Source organism: Antennarius striatus, chromosome 8 (assembly GCF_040054535.1).
Source record: "Antennarius striatus isolate MH-2024 chromosome 8, ASM4005453v1, whole genome shotgun sequence".
NCBI lineage: Eukaryota > Metazoa > Chordata > Actinopteri > Lophiiformes > Antennariidae > Antennarius > Antennarius striatus.
Window position 1 is genome coordinate 448,420 of NC_090783.1, and position 18,687 is coordinate 467,106.

Genomic DNA, 18,687 nt, shown 5'->3' on the forward strand with positions numbered 1-18,687 from the left:
ACCGCAGTCGTTGCCGTTCTTAAACTGAGTCCCGTTTCCGGATCCAGTTCCTCCGATCCCGGAACCCCCGGAATCCAGCTCCGGGGTTCCGTCCTCCGTGAGCACTGGCCGGACGTGACGTCATCTGTCCTTCCGGTGGCCCCGCGCCGGTCCCGACATGAGCAGCGGAATCTGGAGGAGACTCCTGCGGGCCTCCCGGGCCCGCTGGAACCGGGTCGCGTTCGGGTCGGAACCCCGCAGAGGAGCGTCGGCGGCGGGCCGAGGCGTGAACGTCTTCAACCGGGTCATGAAGCGGAACCAGAAGAACTGGGCCGCGGCCCGGGAGGACGGACACCTGTACCAGTACCTGAGGGACGAGGTACCGTCTGAGGGCCGAGCCGGATCAGAACCAGAACCACCTGGGTCAGAACCAGATGGTTCTGGGTCAGAACCAGAACCACCTGGATCAGAACCAGAACCACCTGGGTCAGAACCAGAACCACCTGGTTCTGATCCAGGTGGTTCTGGGTCAGCCCTGCGGTCTGACGGGTGTGTCTTGACCTCCAGGTAGGGGGGCGTGTGGCGGACCGGGTCTATGACATCGCCAGGTGAGTGTTTGCAGGTTCTGGTCTCTGATTGGCCGGCCCGTCTCCTCACCCTCCTCCTCTGGCCTATCAGGACGTTTCCTCTGGCTCTGGACGTCGGCGGTGGGAGGAGCCACATCGCAGAGCACCTGAACCAGGTGCAGTAGAACCGCTGGAGGCCGTCCGGTCCATCAGTGTGATTATTGATTATTGATCAGCTTGTGATGCTGCAGGGCATGGTGGAGCGTCTGGTCCTGATGGACGTGTCCCAGAACAGTCTGGTGAGACCAAGATGATGATGATGATGATGGTGATGATGGTGATGATGGTGATGGTGATGATGATGGTGATGATGATGGTGTTGATGATGGTGATGATGATAATGATGATGGTGATGATGATGGTGTTGATGATGGTGATGATGATGATGGTGATGGTGATGATGATGATGGTGATAGTGATGATGATGGTGATGATGATGATGATGATGATGGTGATGATGGTGGTGATGATGGTGATGATGATGGTGATGATGGTGATGATGATGATGATGGTGCTGGTGATGATGGTGATGATGGTGATGATGATGGTGATGGTGATGAAGATGATGATGATGGTGATGATGATGGTGATGATGGTGATGATGATGATGGTGATGAAGATGATGATGGTGATGATGATGATGATGTTCCTCACCAGCTGATGTTTGTTTACCTGTGTGTTGTTCACCTCAGAGGAGGCGGAGCTCCAGCCTCATCCCCACTGCTCCCCTATTGGCTGACGAGGAGTTCCTGCCGTTCAGAGAGAACACCTTCCACCTGGTGATGAGCAGTTTGAGGTGAGTCCTCCCAGGCTGTGGTAGCTCCGCCCCTCAGTCTGGAGGCGTGTTCTAATCTCACCTGATGTCTTTCAGTCTGCACTGGACCAATGACCTCCCAGGAGCCCTCAGAGAGGTGAGGAAGATGATGGTGATGATGATGATGATGATGATGGTGATGATGATGGTGGTGATGATGATGATGATGGTGGTGGTGATGATGATGATGATGATGATGGTGATGGTGGTGATGAAGGTCGTCCTCCTCAGATCCAGCGGGTCCTCAAACCAGACGGCGTCTTCATCGGGGCGATGGTGGGCGGGGACTCCCTCTACGAGCTGAGATGTTCCCTCCAGCTGGCGGAGACGGAGAGGGAGGGGGGCTTCTCCCCCCGCGTCTCCCCTTTCACCGCCGTCACCGACCTGGGACACCTGCTGGGCGGCGCCGGTTTCAACATGCTGACGGTGGTGAGAACCGATCAGAGCCACGCCCACTGGTCACGTGGTCTGAACCGGACCCGCCTCTCATGGAGCGCCTGTGTCTCGTTTCAGGACATCGATGAGGTTCAGGTCCTGTACCCAGGAATCACCGAGGTCATGACCGACCTGCAAGGTTCACCTCTACGTTCACCTTTACGTCCATGTTTACGTTATTGTTTACGTTCACCTTTACGTTCATGTTTACGTTATTGTTTACGTTCACCTTTACGTCCATGTTTACGTTATTGTTTACGTTCACCTTCACGTTCATGTTTACCTCTAAATGTGTCTCAGGTTCTTCACGTGTCACTTCCTGTCCACAGGGATGGGGGAGAGTAACTGTTCCTGGAACCGGAGGTCTCTGCTGCACCGGGACTCCATGTTAGCAGCAGCAGCCATCTACAAAGGTAGGACCCGGACCAGGTCCACTAGTCCAGGTCCACTAGTCCAGATCCACATAGTCCAGGTCCACTAGTCCAGGTCCACTAGTCCAGGTCCACTAGTCCAGGTCCACTACTCCAGGTCCACTAGTCCAGGTCCACTAGTCCAGGTCCACCTTAGCACACAGCAGCAGGAAGCTACTAGCCTAGCGAACACTCCAACAGTCATGTGACCTCATCAGAGTCTGTTTGCTTGAACCCGTTCAGAGCTGTATGGAACCGAGGGCGGGGCCATCCCGGCCACCTTCCAGATTTACCACATGATTGGCTGGAAGCCTCACGAGTCCCAGGTGAGGCGGGTTCTTCTTCTGGTTCTCCTGTCGCTCGGTTCTGAGTCACCGTCCACGTTTGTGTTCCAGGCCAGACCTCTGAAGCGAGGCTCAGGGACGGCCTCGTTTGGAGATCTGTCCAAGATCAGCCGGCCGACCAATAGCAGCGCGGCATAGGAGGGCCTCAGCCAATGAACAGCTGCCTGGACGTCACATCCAATAGGATGGCAGGAAAGTCAGAGGGCGTGGCCAAAGGTTCTCTGGAAGAAAGAGCAGCAATAAATTAACGTATTTCTTCATGTAAACAAAAATAAACAAAACAACACAAAAACCATCAGAATCACCTGAAGTGTTTCAGTCCAGGTTCACACAGTGAAACAGTCCAGGTTCACACAGTGAAACAGTCCAGGTTCACACAGTGAAACAGTCCAGGTTCACACAGTGAAACAGTCCAGGTTCACACAGTGAAACAGTCCAGGTTCACACAGTGAAACAGTCCAGGTTCACACAGTGAAACAGTCCAGGTTCACACAGTGAAACAGTCCAGGTTCACACAGTGAAACAGTCCAGGTTCACACAGACCTGCTTCTGAGCTTTACTAAAGATTTAGAAAATTGTATCAAAGAATTTATTTCACATTTTTACGGAAGCGTAGAGCTGCCAGACCAAGAAAATAAAAACCGGGACGTATCACGTTATTTCGTGATACGTATCTCGTTATTTCGTGATAGTATCACGTTATTTCGTGATACGTATCTCGTTATTTCATGATAGTATCACGTTATTTCGTGATACGTATCACGATATTTCGTGATACGTATCTCGTTATTTCGTGATAGTATCACGTTATTTCGTGATACGTATCTCGTTATTTCGTGATAGTATCACGTTATTTCGTGATAAAATGTTATGTTGACTCGCGACCTGCGTTTGCGGATTAAGCGGTTTAGAAGATGAATGAATGAATGTTATGTTGACATGATGGAGCTTGTATCCATGCAGCCGGCCGTGTCCCTCCAGCTCATCAATGAGGAACGACGCTACCTCAAGAGGGTCCGACTCGTTTTTCCTCCGGTATAGCCCCATATTTTTCAAATGTCGTCTTAGGGTACGCATGCTTATATAAATGTCATACACGGAGCCCAATAACTGTAAAATCTCACCATGTCTCAAGCAAAGCATGAAATATAATTCAATGGCATCATGTAAAGGAGCCATGATTTACTGATGGCCAGCAGACAGTAAATGAAACCACTTTAAAAAGTCCTATCACGTTATTTCGTGATACGTATCACAAAATAACGTGATAGGTATCACGAAATAACGAGATACTATCACAAAATAACGTGATACGTATCACGTTATTTCGTGATACGTATCACAAAATAACGTGATACTATCACAAAATAACGTGATACTATCACAAAATAACGTGATACTATCACAAAATAACGTGATACTATCACAAAATAACGTGATACTATCACGAAATAACGTGATACTATCACGAAATAACGTGATACTATCACGAAATGACGAGATTCTATCACAAAATAACGTGATACTATCACAAAATAACGTGATACTATCACAAAATAACGTGATACTATCACAAAATAACATGATACGTATCACAAAATAACGTGATACTATCACAAAATAACGAGATACTATCACAAAATAACGAGATACGTATCACGAAATAACGAGATACGTCCCGGTTTTTATTTTCTTGGTGTGGCAGCTCTACGCTGCCGTACATTTTCAATCGTTTCATTATTTCTAATAATATTTTATCAAATATTTTATCAAACAATTTATTTTCTATTTTTACTGTTTTTGTGTCTTTATTTTTCTTTCTCTTCTGTCACAAACTCGGTCAAGAACAATAAAGTTTCACTTGAAAAAAAAAACGTGACGACGCAGTCACGTGACGCCGTTGCCATGACAGCGCGTTTTGTGTCCTGTAGCCGGACTTCTCCAGCTAGCATCTAGCTAGCAGCTCCCGCGGAGCTGAACGGTTCGTCCCGATGGTGAGTCAGCATTCATGTGGGCTAGTTAGCATGAGCTAACTTAGCTTTAGCCACAAGCTAACCGGCAGCTCGTTCTCCGGTAGCGGAACGACCGGCGGCGTTAACGGTGCTGCTTCCGGTGTTTTCTGTCCAGCCTCCCCGAACGAAGATGAAGAAGTCCGGCGGGGGGAAGCCGTCCGCCGCGGTGGACACGCTGTCCACGGACGAGATGTCCAAAGAGCAGGTCAGAGCCGCGGGGTGCTAACACGGCTAACGTTAGCCGCTAGGCGACCGAGTTCTGACGTCACCGCCGTTCATTGATTAGAACAGAAACTATTGATGAACACGAAGTATCGATACGACCAATCAGACCTCTGATTGGCTCTCTGCAGGACCCGCCATGTCCACGGGGCCCTGAACGCACCACAGACCCTAACCCTGTCCACGGGGCCCTGAACGCACCACAGACCCTAACCCTGTCCACAGGTCCCTGAACGCACCACAGACCCTAACCCTGTCCACAGGTCCCTGAACGCACCACAGACCCTAACCCTGTCCACGGGGCCCTGAACGCACCACAGACCCTAACCCTGTCCACGGGGCCCTGAACGCACCACAGACCCTAACCCTGTCCACGGGGCCCTGAACGCACCACAGACCCTAACCCTGTCCACAGGTCCCTGAACGCACCACAGACCCTAACCCTGTCCACGGGGCCCTGAACGCACCACAGACCCTAACCCTGTCCACAGGTCCCTGAACGCACCACAGACCCTAACCCTGTCCACGGGTCCCTGAACGCACCACAGACCCTAACCCTGTCCACGGGCCCCTGAACGCACCACAGACCCTAACCCTGTCCACAGGTCCCTGAACGCACCACAGACCCTAACCCTGTCCACAGGTCCCTGAACGCACCACAGACCCTAACCCTGTCCACAGGTCCCTGAACGCACCACAGACCCTAACCCTGTCCACGGGGCCCTGAACGCACCACAGACTGATGGTGACTGATGTCTGTTGGTGAACAAACCTGATGCTGTAACGTTCCCTAGCAACATGCTAATTAGCAGCTAACATAGGTTCTACCTGTCGCTACGGAACTCTGATTGGACGACGGCACTAACTGTGACCTCTGACCTCCAGCTGGAGGAGCACATCGTTCGCCTCCGAGAGGAGCTGGATCGAACGCGGGAGGAGAAGAGATACTTCCAGCTGGAGAGAGACAAGGTCCACTCCTTCTGGGAGGTGTCCAAGAGGGGCGTGGAGGGGGCGGAGTCCCAGCTGAGACACGCCCACAGGAAGCGAGAGGAAGCCGGCGAGCGCCACCGTGTGGAGATCACCGTGAGCTTCTCACCGTCCAGAAGAACCACACCATCAGACCATCAGGCTGTGCTGATGACGTCATCACTTGATGACGTCACCAAGCGACGACGTCATCAAGTGATGACGTCATCACTTGAGTACGTCTTCGTCTGATGACATCACCACCTCCACTGTTGGTTCCAGGAGCTGAAGCAGAAGCTGAAACACGTCCTGTCAGAGCACCACCACCTGACGTCTGGGATGAAGATGGACGGGGGGGCGTCGGCCTCGCTGGTCCAGGACCGCCACAGGGGGGCGGAGCTCTCGCTCCATCAGGAGAGGCACCGCCTGCAGGCGGAGCTCAGGGAGAAGAAGCTCCACAGCCACCGGTGGATGGAGGCGCTGAAGCTGGTGAGACGCTGCCTCCACTTCCTGTTTCCTGTTGGCGCTGCTGGGATCTGATTGGTCCTCTGTGGTCCAACAGGAGCAGCAGCTGGAGCTGATGGACCAGGACCTCCAGGAGCAGCGCAGGATGAGAGGTAGGAGGAGCAGCAGGTTCTCCAGCTCTGGGGCTCTGCAGCAGTAACGGTTCCTCCTCTGGATGCTGACGGAGCAGCGATGGAGGACAGATTCCAGCAGGAGATCCGCTCCATGATGGACGCCGCCTACAGGAGGAGGAGGGAGGAGCTCCAGCAGCTGGACCAGACCATGAAGACTCGCGTGGAGGCTCTGCTGCAGGAGCAGAACCGGGCCCTCAGGGAGGCTGAGGAGTTCTACTCCAACCTTCACGTCACGGTGCTGAAGGAGCAGAAGGAGCTGAAGGTGGAGACACGACCTCATCCTGTCTCCTCCTGGTTCTCCTCCAGACCTTCTTCCTCCTGGATCAGGATCTGTGGTGGCGTCCCCCCAGCAGGGACCTGATGGTTCTACCTCCTGCTTGTGGTTCTGCAGGAGGAACTCGCCGTGATCCAGCAGCAGGACGCCAGAGCGGACAGGAAGCTGTCGGCGGCTCGGCAGGAGAACCGACACCTGAACGCGTCTCTGCAGGAAGCCCAGAAGAAGAAGGGCTGCGAGGTCCAGAAGGAGCCGGAGGAACGGGCCGAGGCCAGGAAGAAGGTAGGACACGCCCATCTGGTCACATGACCCGCTGAGCCTCACGGTTAGCCCTGTAAGCTAACGGCTTAGCTTCCTCTGAAGGCTTTGACGTTCTGACAGGAGAGAAGAGCTGGAGAACATCTGGACCAGCACCTCCGAGAAGAGACGGTGAAGAACGAGATGCTGCTGCAGGCCTATGAGAAGGTGAGCTCCTCCCCTCCACCCAGCTCCGCCCCTCACCTCCACCCAGCTCCACCCCTCACCTCCACCTGCTCCTCAGCTCCAGCAGGAGAACCAGGAGCTGCTGAGGAGCCACACGGAGAGCATCCTGGACGTCCAGCAGAGGAACGGCCTGAAGGAGCTGCTCCTGGACAGGAAGCTGGAGGCGGCGGCAGCAGCTCTGATGGGTGTGGCCCGAGCTGGGGGTCAGCTGACGCCGTGATGTCATCAACATGTGACCTGCAGGAGGACCTGAAGGCTCCGTGGGTCCGTCTGCATCACACTGCCTCGAAACGCCAGGCTCCGCCTTCAAACACTGAATTTTGCCTCCACACATTGGACACAGCCCCGCCCACTTCACCTGTGTGATCTGTTTGTGAAGACATGTCAATAAAGAGAATCGATCAATAAATAAGGTGTCAATAATCAATACGCTGTAGCAGTCGAGCCCTAGATGGGACATGAAGTGGTGTTTGTAAGGTCTTTACCTTCTTAAAGGAACAGATCTATCTGTCTGTGTGTGTAATATATATATATATATATTCATTCATTTTCCAACCCGCTTAATCCGCTAACGCAGGTCGCGGGGTAGCCAGTGCCTATCCTGGCAGTCTCAGGGCGTGAGGCGGGGGACACTCCGGGCACGACGCCAGTGTACCTCGGAAACAAACAGAAACAAACAAGCATTCACTCACACACTCACTCCTATAGTCAATTAGGGACTGGCCAATCAACCTGAAGTGCATGCTTTTGGAGGTGGGAGGAAGCCGGAGAACCCAGAGAGAACCCACGCAGACACGGGGAGAGCATGCGAACTCCGCACAGAGCGGGACTCGAACCCGGGTCCGCCGTGATGTGAGGCAGCAGCGCTAACCACTGCGCCACCGTGCCGCCCATATGGACAGATTCCATATATATATATATATATATATATATATATATATTTATATATTTATATATTTATATATATATATATTTTCTATTCTTTCATGTAGTTCCCCTCCTCGCCTGTAGGTGGCCGGGAGGCTTGTTAAAAGCAGACATCGTTGCTCCCGGAAGTTTAAAGCCACTACTTCCGGTTGGACGGGACCGGTGTGAGTGTTGGTCGATCAGTTTCTCGTCTTTGTGTCTCCTCCGGTGGATTTAATCGATCTGTGTCGCTGGAAAAAGGTATCGGCTCGCTTGTGTTCCGGTTCTGTTAGCTTAGCCTGGATGCTAACCGCCGACAGGCTGTGTACTGATGAATGAGATGGATCGTTAAGCTAACGTGGGCTAGCGTTAGCTGAAACATTAGCTTAACTTTAACATTAGCATGAAGGGTTTGATGTGTGCCCCCTGCATGTGAACACATGTCTTCTCGTTAGCATCCATCGCCTTAGTGTTTATTCATTAGCCGTTAGCTGTTATCACGTGACCCTAACCTGTGGCTGTGTCGTCACGCAGCATCATGGACATCCGGCCGAACCACACGATCTACATCAACAACATCAACGACAGAGTCAAGAAGGAAGGTGCGTGACGTCACGACCCGCGCGTATCAGCCAGCGATGCTAAAGCTAAGCTAACAGTGTGTGTTCACACATCTTTAGACTATTTTACTTTCGATTTAAGAATCTTTTTTTATAATTGCATTAATATCTGATTTTCCAGACATGTGCGGACCCAGAAATAGATTTTTGATGGAATTTTGATTAATCATCATGAAACTGCTAATTAATAATGAAGGATTAATTGTATCGTTCAACATGAGCCAAGAAAGGGTTTTCATTTAAAACCCAAAGACGAACCGTTGCCTTGATTAACGTGTGTGTGTGTGTGTGTGTGTGTGTGTGTGTGTGTGTGTGTGTGTGTGTCAGAGCTCAAGCGCTCTCTCTACGCGCTTTTCTCTCAGTTTGGTCAGATCATCGAGATCGTGGCCATGAAGACGATGAAGATGAGGGGCCAGGCCTTCGTCGTCTTCAAGGAGCTCGCTGCCGCCACCAACGCCCTGCGCCAGCTGCAGGGCTTCCCCTTCTACAACAAGCCTATGGTAGGCCACGCCCATGGCGCACCCGTCCAGGCGGGGCGCCGCAGACATCCCTGACTGTCTGTCCGTTGCTTTCCAGAGGATCCAGTACGCCAAGACCGACTCAGAGGTCATCACCAAGGTCAAAGGGTCGTACGGCGACAAGGACAAGAAGAAGGACAAGAAGAAGAAGGCCCAGGAGCCGCCGGCGAGCCTGGCCAAGAAACCGCCAGCGGTGAGCCCAGTCGGCCGACGCCTGATTGGACGAGAGGAGATGTTATTTCATGTTTCGTTAGCGTGTGGCATTAGCGTGTGGCTAACTTTGTATTTGTTTCCAGGTGTTGGCGACTCCCGTCCTCTCTCCGGCCGTCCAGGTGAGACGAACATCTAAACACGTTCCATTTGTAACTTCCTGCTCGCCGTTGCCTCTAACCCGTGTCGTCATCTCAGGTACCGGACAACCCGCCCAACTACATCCTGTTTCTGAACAACCTCCCTGAGGAGACCAATGAGATGATGCTATCCATGCTGTTCAACCAGTGAGTTCCTGTCTGCACTGTCTGATGACGCGGCGTTTGTGTTTGCTTTTGATGACGTGGTGTTCGTGTTCGCGTTTGATGACGCGGAGTTCGCGTTTGATGACGCGGCGATTGCATGTGATGACGCGGCGTTCGCGAGCGATGACGCGATGTTTTTTCTCTTGCTTACACGGCGTTTTCCCGGCAGGTTTCCTGGGTTCAAGGAGGTGCGGCTCGTCCCCGGGAAACACGACATCGCTTTCGTGGAGTTTGAGGGCGAGACGCAGGCGGGCGTGGCCAAAGATGCCTTGCAGGGCTTCAGGATCACCGCCACCTGCGCCATGAAGATCACCTACGCCAAAAAGTAGGTCCCTGCTGCTGATGGGACAGAGACTCTGAGGGGGCGTTCCCAGATGTCTGTTTGCTTTTTGTAAATCCTGTTTTTCTTATTTTTATTTTTTACGTTGTTTTGAGTTGACTTGAAAACATGAATGTTTTGTAGAATAAACAGATTTTACATTAACTTTGTGAGTTTCATCTGTCAGAGTGAACCTGGACTGTTTCACTGTGTGAACCTGGACTGTTTCACTGTGTGAACCTGGACCTGCAGGATGTGTAGAACACAGAATGTTCATGAACATCAGATGCTGTCAGCGCGTTGGAGACTTGAATGGTTGATGACTTTAAGCTGCATTGCATCATGGGTGACGCTGGTTTAACAGTGAGGTGACCTTCATCCCTGACCTTTAACGGACAGATTGGTTAATCTGATCATGCTGGTGAATAATAATCAGGTCTAGAGGATTCAGTGATTATTGATCAGTTATCGTATCAGTAACTCATCGTTCGTACTGCGTGAACGAGCTCACCTGTGGTACTGACGGCACAACTTTACTAAACAAATGTTTAAGTATAAAAAATTGAATGGTATGGGCGGAGCCTCTGAAAACCTCAGCACCAATTGGAGGACAGGAAATGAAACAGGAAAGTGTTTCCATCAGACGGATTTAAAGAACAAATGAGGAAAGAAGCAGCATCTATTCCATTCACCTGAGACAGGAAGAGGCGGAGCTTCACCTGAAATATAATCTAAACTTATGAAGGATGCTCAAAGTCACTGAAGTTAATTGTTGGTCGTCAACCTGAGGCGTCTGTTTCTGAGGTTGCCATGGCGACACCTGTATGACAGGAGAGGCTGAAGCGCTGACGGCTCCCCTGGTTGCCATGGAGACCCGTAAAGGAGGCAGCAGTGAGGAGCAGGTGGAGGGCCATGATTGGACGGTTGAGAGGCGGGACTACAGAGAACCGAATCTTCTACATCTATGAAGGCGGGGCTTAACACACTCAACCAATCACGCCACAGAACCACAACAGTTCCTGGTTCTCGAGGCCACTGGATCAGAACCAGAAGCAGACGTGGGCCTGAGGGAAGACCTGCTCTCAGACGCTGATGAAGGTTATCTCTCCTCTTCCTCCTCTACTTCCTCTTCCTCAGGAAATTCTTGGCTTCTCTCTGCAGGAGTTCAAGCTCCTCCTTCCCGCCGTCGTCCGAGTCTGGAGGAACGTAGTCGGAGTCGTCGCCCGCGTCCGCGCTGTCGTCGTCGATGAAGCTGTCGACCTCGTCTTCATCAGAGGCGGGGCTCTTCTGGGGGGCGGTCCTCGTTCTGGTGGCTGCAGGTTCACAGGGCGTCACAACCAATCAGGATAAAGGACGTCACAGTTAATGGTGATGATGTCACAGCTAACAGTGATGATGTCACAGCCTACCTGGTCTCTGTGTGTGTTTGTACTCTTTCCTGTGGAGAGGATTTTTCCTGCAAACAAACAAAAAAACATGAGGGTTCATGAGGGTTGCCACGGTGACGGTGATGCAATGACCTCTGACCTGTAGCAGCCGTTGCCGTAGGGACACTCAGGCCTATCGTCGTCGTCCTCCTCCTCCTCCTCCTCGTAGTCGGGGTCTCCGGGGTGGCTGCTCTCCTGGAAGTGGAGGGGGTTCTTCCTGGAAGGGAGGGGGGCGTGGTCATGATCCGGACCAGCCTGGTTCTGAGGGGTGGGCGGGGCCCAGGTGAGCGTACCTGTAGCAGTCCTTCCCGTAAGGACACGGCGGCCTAGCTGCTTGAGGGGGCGGAGCTGTAGGGCCGCTGTTGGACGTGGGTGGGGCCGGTCTTGACGTGGCTCCGCCTCCCTCCTCCTCCCCCTCGGTTCTGACCCGGGACCGGCTGGACCCGCCCGGCCGCCCCTCAGGAACCTGCAGGACCGACACCCGGGTTAGTGTCGCCCCCCCCCCAGGGCCACCAGAGAACAACAGACAGGGCGGTGACTCCACTGTGGTGGGCGGAGCCACATCCTCTTCATCAGGTATCTTCCTCCTCATCTTCTTCACCTCCTCCTCCTCCTCCTCCTCCTCCTCAGGGGGGGAGGTCTTGGCCCGTTTGCCTGCAGCTCCTTTACGCCCCTTCACACCTGACGAACCTGGAGCCGGGTGGGACGGGGGTGAGGTGAGGGTTGCCTAGCAACAGCAACAACCAACCAGGAGCCGCCCACCAGTACCTCTAGGGCTGAAGGAGGAGGAGCTGTGAGGAGCGACAGCCGCCATCATCCACGCCGGTAAGCTCCGCCTCCTGGGCTCAAGAGCCACGCCCCTTTGGTCCTCCTGCAGGAGACGAGACCCGAGAGGGGTGTTTCTGACCGGGTGTTTCTGACCGGGTGTTTCTGACCGGGTGTTTCTGACCGGGTGTTTCTGACCGGGTGTTTCTGACCGGGTGTTTCTGACAGGGTGTTTCTGACAGGGTGTTTCTGACAGGGTGTTTCTGACAGGGTGTTTCTGACCGGGTGTTTCTGACCGGGTGTTTCTGACCGGGTGTTTCTGACCGGGTGTTTCTGACCGGGTGTTTCTGACCGGGTGTTTCTGACCGGGTGTTTCTGACCGGGTGTTTCTGACCGGGTGTTTCTGACCGGGTGTTTCTGACAGGGTGTTTCTGACAGGGTGTTTCTGACAGGGTGTTTCTGACAGGGTGTTTCTGACCGGGTGTTTCTGACCGGGTGTTTCTGACCGGGTGTTTCTGACAGGGTGTTTCTGACCGGGTGTTTCTGACCGGGTGTTTCTGACCGGGTGTTTCTGACCGGGTGTTTCTGACCGGGTGTTTCTGACAGGGTGTTTCTGACCGGGTGTTTCTGACCGGGTGTTTCTGACCGGGTGTTTCTGACCGGGTGTTTCTGACAGGGTGTTTCTGACCGGGTGTTTCTGACCGGGTGTTTCTGACAGGGTGTTTCTGACAGGGTGTTTCTGACAGGGTGTTCCCTGTCGTCTACTAACCTGCGTCCGTCCTGTGGGACGATCGACCCTCTCCTGGTGAGGTAGAGATGGAGGCGGGGCCTCCTCCTGGGGTGTGGTCTGTGCTCCGTCCTGTCCAATCACAGGAGCCGGTTCCTCGTCCGGCTGAAGGGAAGCAGGAGGTTCTTCAAACATCTGACTGTTCCTTAGGGACGACCCCATCAGAGAGGAAACAAACCACTGAGTCTGAGGTGGTGGGGGCGGCGGCCAATCAGATTCAAGAGAGGGCGGTCGGTACCTGGGCGTGTGCTGGGCTCCGCCTACGGCCACCACCTGGTACACGAGGCGTCCCGGCAGCAGTGAGAACAGGTCGCCGTCCTGGAGGCGGTGCCAGACGTCTCTCTGCAGGGGTCGGGGGTCATCGGTCAGGGACGACTGGACGAAGCAGGGGTTGATGTGAGTCTGAGGAAGAGGAGGAGGAAGATTAAATATCAGGAGGAGGATTTTATTTCATGACCTGTGACACATCAGACATGTGACCCAGATGCATTCCACATAAAACATTACATAGAATTACACAGCATTATAGAACATTACACAGCATTATATAACATTACACAGCATTATAGAACATTACACAGCATTATAGAACATTATATAACATTGTGTAACATACCAGCAGCTCTAGCTCTAAAGATCTCAGTGACATGAGAGACTATGTAAGAGAAAACTCAAGTTCAGGATTCATCATGAGTGTCAACTGTGTGGACCTGGACTCTTTCACTGTGTGGACCTGGACTCTTTCACTGTGTGGACCTGGACTCTTTCACTGTGTGGACCTGGACTGTTTCACTGTGTGGACCTGGACTCTTTCACTGTGTGAACCTGGACTGTTTCACTGTGTGGACCTGGACTCTTTCACTGTGTGGACCTGGACTCTTTCACTGTGTGGACCTGGACTCTTTCACTGTGTGGACCTGGACTGTCTCACTGTGTGGACCTGGACTGTCTCACTGTGTGGACCTGGACTCTTTCACTGTGTGGACCTGGACTCTTTCACTGTGTGGACCTGGACTCTTTCACTGTGTGGACCCGGACGTCAACTGAGGTCCTACCGGTTTGAGGCGCAGCTCTCCCTCCAGGTTCTCCAGCAGTCCGTGGTGTCTGGAGACTCGCTTGTCGCTGATCTGAGGACAGCAGAGACAGACTGGGTCAGACTGGTTTAAACTGGGTCAGACTGGTTTAAACTGGGTCAGACTGGTTTAAACTGGTTCAGTCTGGTTCAGATTGTGTTTTTTTCCTCCGAAAGGCGGTTTGTAAAAACTTTATTGATGCTAGAACGTTTTCCTTCCGTGTCGGACCAGAGGGAGTTGATCCCGGGACTCCGACAGGGACACAAACACGTGATGAACTACCACACAGCCGACATGTTAGCTTCCTGTCAGTTTGATGAAATTCCCAACTTTAGGTGTCGTTTGGGGCTCAGCTGACGTTCATAGCTGTAAAGCATGAGGCCCTCACCCCCAGGAGGGGCCCCCGGCCCAGCACGCTGTCCCCCGGCGGCAGGCGGACCGGCTCCCCGCCGTCCAGCTGCACCAGCTCGAACCCGGACACCTGGTCGGCGCGCGAGCCCTCACCGTTCAACTCCGAGACGTGTGGAAGCAGTGACGTCATCACGGTGAGCAGCTGAGACTCAGAGACACGCCCACGCTCACCCAGCGGGTGTGTCCACCTGTTCGGGTGGTCAGCGGTCCTCCGGACTGGACCTCCGGCTCCACTTCCGGCTCCGCAGTTCAAAACTTCCGGGAACCAGACGAGCATGCGCAGTAGAGTTGTCTAAACGCGACACGTTGAACTTTCATCAGATTCCAGTTTATTGTTTTTAGTTAAACCAACTGAAAACAAAATTCAATCAAATTGTTTTAATTTATGAAATAAATTTAAATTACTATTTTTTAAAATAAGGTTTTGTTTACGTCTCCGCCGCTCTGCTCCTTCCGCGCATGCGCATTGGATCGAAAACGCGGTCGTGTTGTCAACATCCGGTGAGACATTTAAACGGCTGTCAGAGGGACTGGACGCCAGCTCCCGATCGGACGGGACCGAGTCCACCTACCGGCGGTACCGGCGGGACACCGGCCGACGGTTCGTCACGCGCGTTCTTCCGTCACGAGAAACCGTCCAGAGGCGCGAGGGGCCATCAGCTAAGCTAACAGCTAGCTGCTAGCTGCGGTGGGAACGCCTCCCTGAACGGGTAGGTCTGGATCGAAACCGGTGGTTCCACCGGTGGGGGGTCGGCTTGTTTTAAAGACCCAGAAGTCAACATATCTATTATGTGTTGTGAATAAATTAAAAAAATAAGTTTAGATGTTTGCATAAACCAGAGGGGCCAAACTCATTTTAGGATTCACAATAACGGCTGTGATCAAAGGGCCAGATGTCACTAATAAATGTAACTAAATGTAATGTAACTAAATGTAACTACTCCTTAATGTAACTAATAAATGTAACTAAATGTAACTCAGTGTAATGTAACTAAATGTAACTACTCCTTAATGTAACTAATAAATGTAACTAAATGTAACTCAGTGTAATGTAACTAAATGTAACTACTCCTTAATGTAACTAATAAATGTAACTAAATGTAACTCAATGCAATGTAACTAAATGTAACTACTCCTTAATTTAACTAATAAATGTAACTAAATGTAACTCAGTGTAATGTAACTAAATGTAACTACTCCTTAATGTAACTAATAAATGTAACTAAATGTAACTCAGTGTAATGTAACTAAATGTAACTACTCCTTAATGTAACTAATAAATGTAACTAAATGTAACTCAGTGTAATGTAACTAAATGTAACTACTCCTTAATTTAACTAATAAATGTAACTAAATGTAACTCAGTGTAATGTAACTAAATGTAACTACTCCTTAATGTAACTAATAAATGTAACTAAATGTAACTCAATGCAATGTAACTAAATGTAACTACTCCTTAATTTAACTAATAAATGTAACTAAATGTAACTCAGTGTAATGTAACTAAATGTAACTACTCCTTAATGTAACTAATAAATGTAACTAAATGTAACTCAGTGTAATGTAACTAAATGTAACTACTCCTTAATGTAACTAATAAATGTAACTAAATGTAACTCAGTGTAATGTAACTAAATGTAACTACTCCTTAATGTAACTAATAAATGTAACTAAATGTAACTCAGTGTAATGTAACTAAATGTAACTACTCCTTAATGTTAAATAACTGAATTTCTGACTGATTCTAGTTCCAAACATTACAGTTAGACAGAAAAAACATGTTTGTTTGTTTCTCTGTTCTAACATGAATCCTTTTCATTTGTCAGGTTATTAAACCCACAGAACTCCATCAATCAAGGATCAAACTATCAATCAATAAAGAAAAATAACATCAGACACAAGTTAGGACATTAACTTTGTTCACAACGTTCAAATTTAAAATGGGGTTAATTACTGCATTGTGGGAAATGTAGTTTAGATCAAATCTTTTTTTTCTTTTGATCTTTTTATTTTTAGACACTCTGGGCCACATTAAATGATGTGGGGGGCCACATTTGGCTCCCGGGTCTTGAGTTTGACTCAGTAAAGTGTTTTCACTGACTGCTCCAGGTGATTCTGGGGTGTGATCCATTCAGAACCATTGTATTATAATGACATCACACAGAGGCGTGTCTGACGTGGGGGGGCGTTCAGCGTCTGTCTGGAGGGATGGAACAAGACCAGACTCATCCGTCTGTCTGTCTCCAGCTCTGTGAACAGATATGCAGGACGAGCAGAGGAGGAAGTGGCCCATGTACATCTGGTGTGAGGCCACGCCCACCCCGGAGGCCACGCCCAACGCCCCTCCCCCTAACTTTGCGGAGACGCTGCCCACGGAGATGAGCGTGAGGATCTTCAGTGAGCTGGACGCCGGCAGCCTGTGCAGCGCCTCGGAGACCTGCAGGCTGTGGCGTGACATCATCGAGGAGAGCGACCACCTGTGGAGGGGGGCGTGTCTGCAGGTGCGGGCCGTTTGCCGGAGGGAGGTGGACCGGGACCGCAGGGACGGCCTGTCCTGGAAGGTGGGTCCACCTGTAGAACAGGTTAGGACAGGTAGACCTGTGTGTGTGTGTGTGTGTGTGTGTGTGTGTGTGTGTGTGTGTGTGTGTGTGTGTGTGTGTGTGTGTGTGTGTGTGTGTGTGTGTGTGTGTGTGTGTGTGTGTGTGTGTGTGTGTGTGTGTGTGTGTGTGTGTGTGTGTGTGTGTGTGTGTGTAAAATGTATATATACACACACCCTGGTTTAGGTCGTTCAGTAGTTCCAGGAGATGTTAGTTAATTTAACTTGTCTTCAGACTAAACTGACGATAAAACGAACTTTATTAATGAATGTTTTTTAATAATATTTGGTTAATGTGAATCTGTTTTAAGCTGACAAACAATTACTTTTTATTTTTTAATTACTTTAATTTTTTTTCAGTACAAAAAAACATTTATTCCTCATCATGGGTCAAGGGTGTTTGTACGGACTAATAATGTGATAAATGTTTTATTCTGATTTATTGTACAGTAAAATAATATTAAGTGTTTTAAATAGTTTACTAGTGATTTTAGGATTCGAAAAACAACCTTAGTTGATAAAACGACGTAAACCGAGGTTTACCTGTATTCAGGTGTAGCAGGAGCTAGCATTAGCTACCACAGAGCTAACATTAGGGCAGCATTAGATCTTGACATTCTGTCTTTATTTAATTTACTGACGTTAGAAATCAAATTAGGAAACTGAAAGAAAGCTGAAAACAAGAAGCTCAGCTTTGATTCAGTTTCTGCTCAGAGGTTTTATTCTCGTCTTCATTCATGAACTGTGATTAACATTTATTTGCATGAATTTATTAAAACGAAAACACGAGGTGATTCTGGAGAGTCAGGACCCGTCAATTGATCAATAATCAATCGAGATCAGCTGTCAGGATGTGATACTGAAATCCAGATTTGGAGCGCCGTTCCCAGTGGGAGTGGTCTAAGGCGAGTGTCCCGCCCACAGGTGACCCTGGCGAGGAACTACACGCGGAGCCGGCTGAAGTGGGACTGGCTGAGGGGGGGCTTCAGCCACGTGAGGTCCCCCGACGAGCTGAGGGGCCGGACCATGGTGCCGCTGGACGCCGACACCTGGGGGGAGATCCTGCAGGCGGAGCTGGACCGGTGACCCCGCCCTCGGCCCCACCCACACCCAGAGACTGATCCAGAACCGGATCAGAGCAGACCGTCTGAGACCGTCGCCACGGCGCCGGTACCGACGGGGCGGTGAGGCCCCGCCCACTGCGCCGAGTGATGATGAAGAACGAGATGAGGGTTCCTCAAGGTGGGGGGGTCGTGTTGCCTGTTGCTGACGGGTTAGGAACTAAACTGGCTGGTGAAGGGGCGTGACCCCCCCCCTCCAGTCCCCACAGCCTCCGGGGGGGTTGAGGTTCGATTCCCTCAAAGATCAAATGTAGAAAATGTTTGGAGCGATGGATAATGATGATGATGATGATGATGATGATGATGATGATGATGAAAGCCTTCATCACCCCCCTTCATGTCAGGTTCCCAGTTTGGGATCAATAAAGTAGATCTGATCCTAGAATGAGAATACGTGTTGTCAGTAATAAGAGTTGTTTCCAGGAA

At 50.9% G+C, this 18,687-nt stretch overlaps 5 protein-coding genes across 11 annotated transcripts; 4 read left to right on the forward strand and 1 right to left on the reverse strand.

The window, feature by feature from the left end:
• The first annotated feature begins 3 nt into the window (after nt 1–3).
• LOC137599708 (arginine-hydroxylase NDUFAF5, mitochondrial-like) lies at nt 4–2,920 on the forward strand. Of its 2 annotated transcripts, XM_068320773.1 has the most exons (11): nt 4–358; nt 547–587; nt 658–721; nt 797–844; nt 1,298–1,401; nt 1,477–1,516; nt 1,651–1,848; nt 1,933–1,993; nt 2,184–2,267; nt 2,508–2,590; nt 2,660–2,920. In XM_068320773.1, exons 1-11 carry the CDS (start codon nt 158–160, stop codon nt 2,744–2,746), a joined length of 1,011 nt encoding a protein of 336 aa, XP_068176874.1. In that variant the 5' UTR covers nt 4–157; the 3' UTR covers nt 2,747–2,920. The 2 variants fall into 2 exon arrangements, with proteins under 2 accessions (XP_068176874.1, XP_068176875.1); XM_068320774.1 differs by lacking the exon at nt 797–844.
• A 1,547-nt stretch (nt 2,921–4,467) lies between these two features.
• LOC137600357 (dynein regulatory complex subunit 4-like) lies at nt 4,468–7,600 on the forward strand. 2 transcript variants are annotated; one of them, XM_068321938.1, is made up of 9 exons: nt 4,468–4,602; nt 4,736–4,825; nt 5,728–5,925; nt 6,091–6,297; nt 6,371–6,425; nt 6,503–6,708; nt 6,838–7,002; nt 7,102–7,185; nt 7,262–7,600. In XM_068321938.1, the coding sequence occupies exons 1-9, from the start codon at nt 4,600–4,602 to the stop codon at nt 7,421–7,423; spliced, it is 1,170 nt and encodes a 389-aa protein (XP_068178039.1). In that variant the 5' UTR covers nt 4,468–4,599; the 3' UTR covers nt 7,424–7,600. The 2 variants fall into 2 exon arrangements, with proteins under 2 accessions (XP_068178039.1, XP_068178040.1); XM_068321939.1 differs by lacking the exon at nt 4,468–4,602 and having other exon boundaries at nt 4,623–4,825.
• A 666-nt stretch (nt 7,601–8,266) lies between these two features.
• snrpb2 (small nuclear ribonucleoprotein polypeptide B2) lies at nt 8,267–10,224 on the forward strand. The gene is made up of 7 exons (XM_068322451.1): nt 8,267–8,370; nt 8,644–8,711; nt 9,057–9,229; nt 9,306–9,440; nt 9,544–9,579; nt 9,656–9,744; nt 9,932–10,224. The coding sequence occupies exons 2-7, from the start codon at nt 8,648–8,650 to the stop codon at nt 10,089–10,091; spliced, it is 657 nt and encodes a 218-aa protein (XP_068178552.1). The 5' UTR covers nt 8,267–8,370; nt 8,644–8,647; the 3' UTR covers nt 10,092–10,224.
• A 487-nt stretch (nt 10,225–10,711) lies between these two features.
• Nucleotides 10,712–14,836, reverse strand: aplf (aprataxin and PNKP like factor). 4 transcript variants are annotated; one of them, XM_068322449.1, is made up of 10 exons: nt 14,522–14,836; nt 14,116–14,187; nt 13,299–13,462; nt 13,043–13,205; nt 12,277–12,379; nt 12,110–12,198; nt 11,802–11,974; nt 11,609–11,725; nt 11,491–11,537; nt 10,712–11,394 (listed from the first exon to the last, which is right to left on the reverse strand). In XM_068322449.1, exons 1-10 carry the CDS (start codon nt 14,819–14,821, stop codon nt 11,201–11,203), a joined length of 1,422 nt encoding a protein of 473 aa, XP_068178550.1. In that variant the 5' UTR covers nt 14,822–14,836; the 3' UTR covers nt 10,712–11,200. The 4 variants fall into 4 exon arrangements, with proteins under 4 accessions (XP_068178550.1, XP_068178549.1, XP_068178548.1 ...); XM_068322448.1 differs by having other exon boundaries at nt 12,053–12,198; XM_068322447.1 differs by having other exon boundaries at nt 11,802–12,198; nt 13,043–13,199.
• A 191-nt stretch (nt 14,837–15,027) lies between these two features.
• fbxo48 (F-box protein 48) lies at nt 15,028–18,683 on the forward strand. Of its 2 annotated transcripts, none has more exons than XM_068322074.1 (3): nt 15,028–15,254; nt 16,792–17,126; nt 18,065–18,683. In XM_068322074.1, exons 2-3 carry the CDS (start codon nt 16,806–16,808, stop codon nt 18,224–18,226), a joined length of 483 nt encoding a protein of 160 aa, XP_068178175.1. In that variant the 5' UTR covers nt 15,028–15,254; nt 16,792–16,805; the 3' UTR covers nt 18,227–18,683. The 2 variants fall into 2 exon arrangements, with proteins under 2 accessions (XP_068178175.1, XP_068178176.1); XM_068322075.1 differs by having other exon boundaries at nt 16,792–17,105; nt 18,065–18,660.
• Nucleotides 18,684–18,687: the final 4 nt, after the last annotated feature.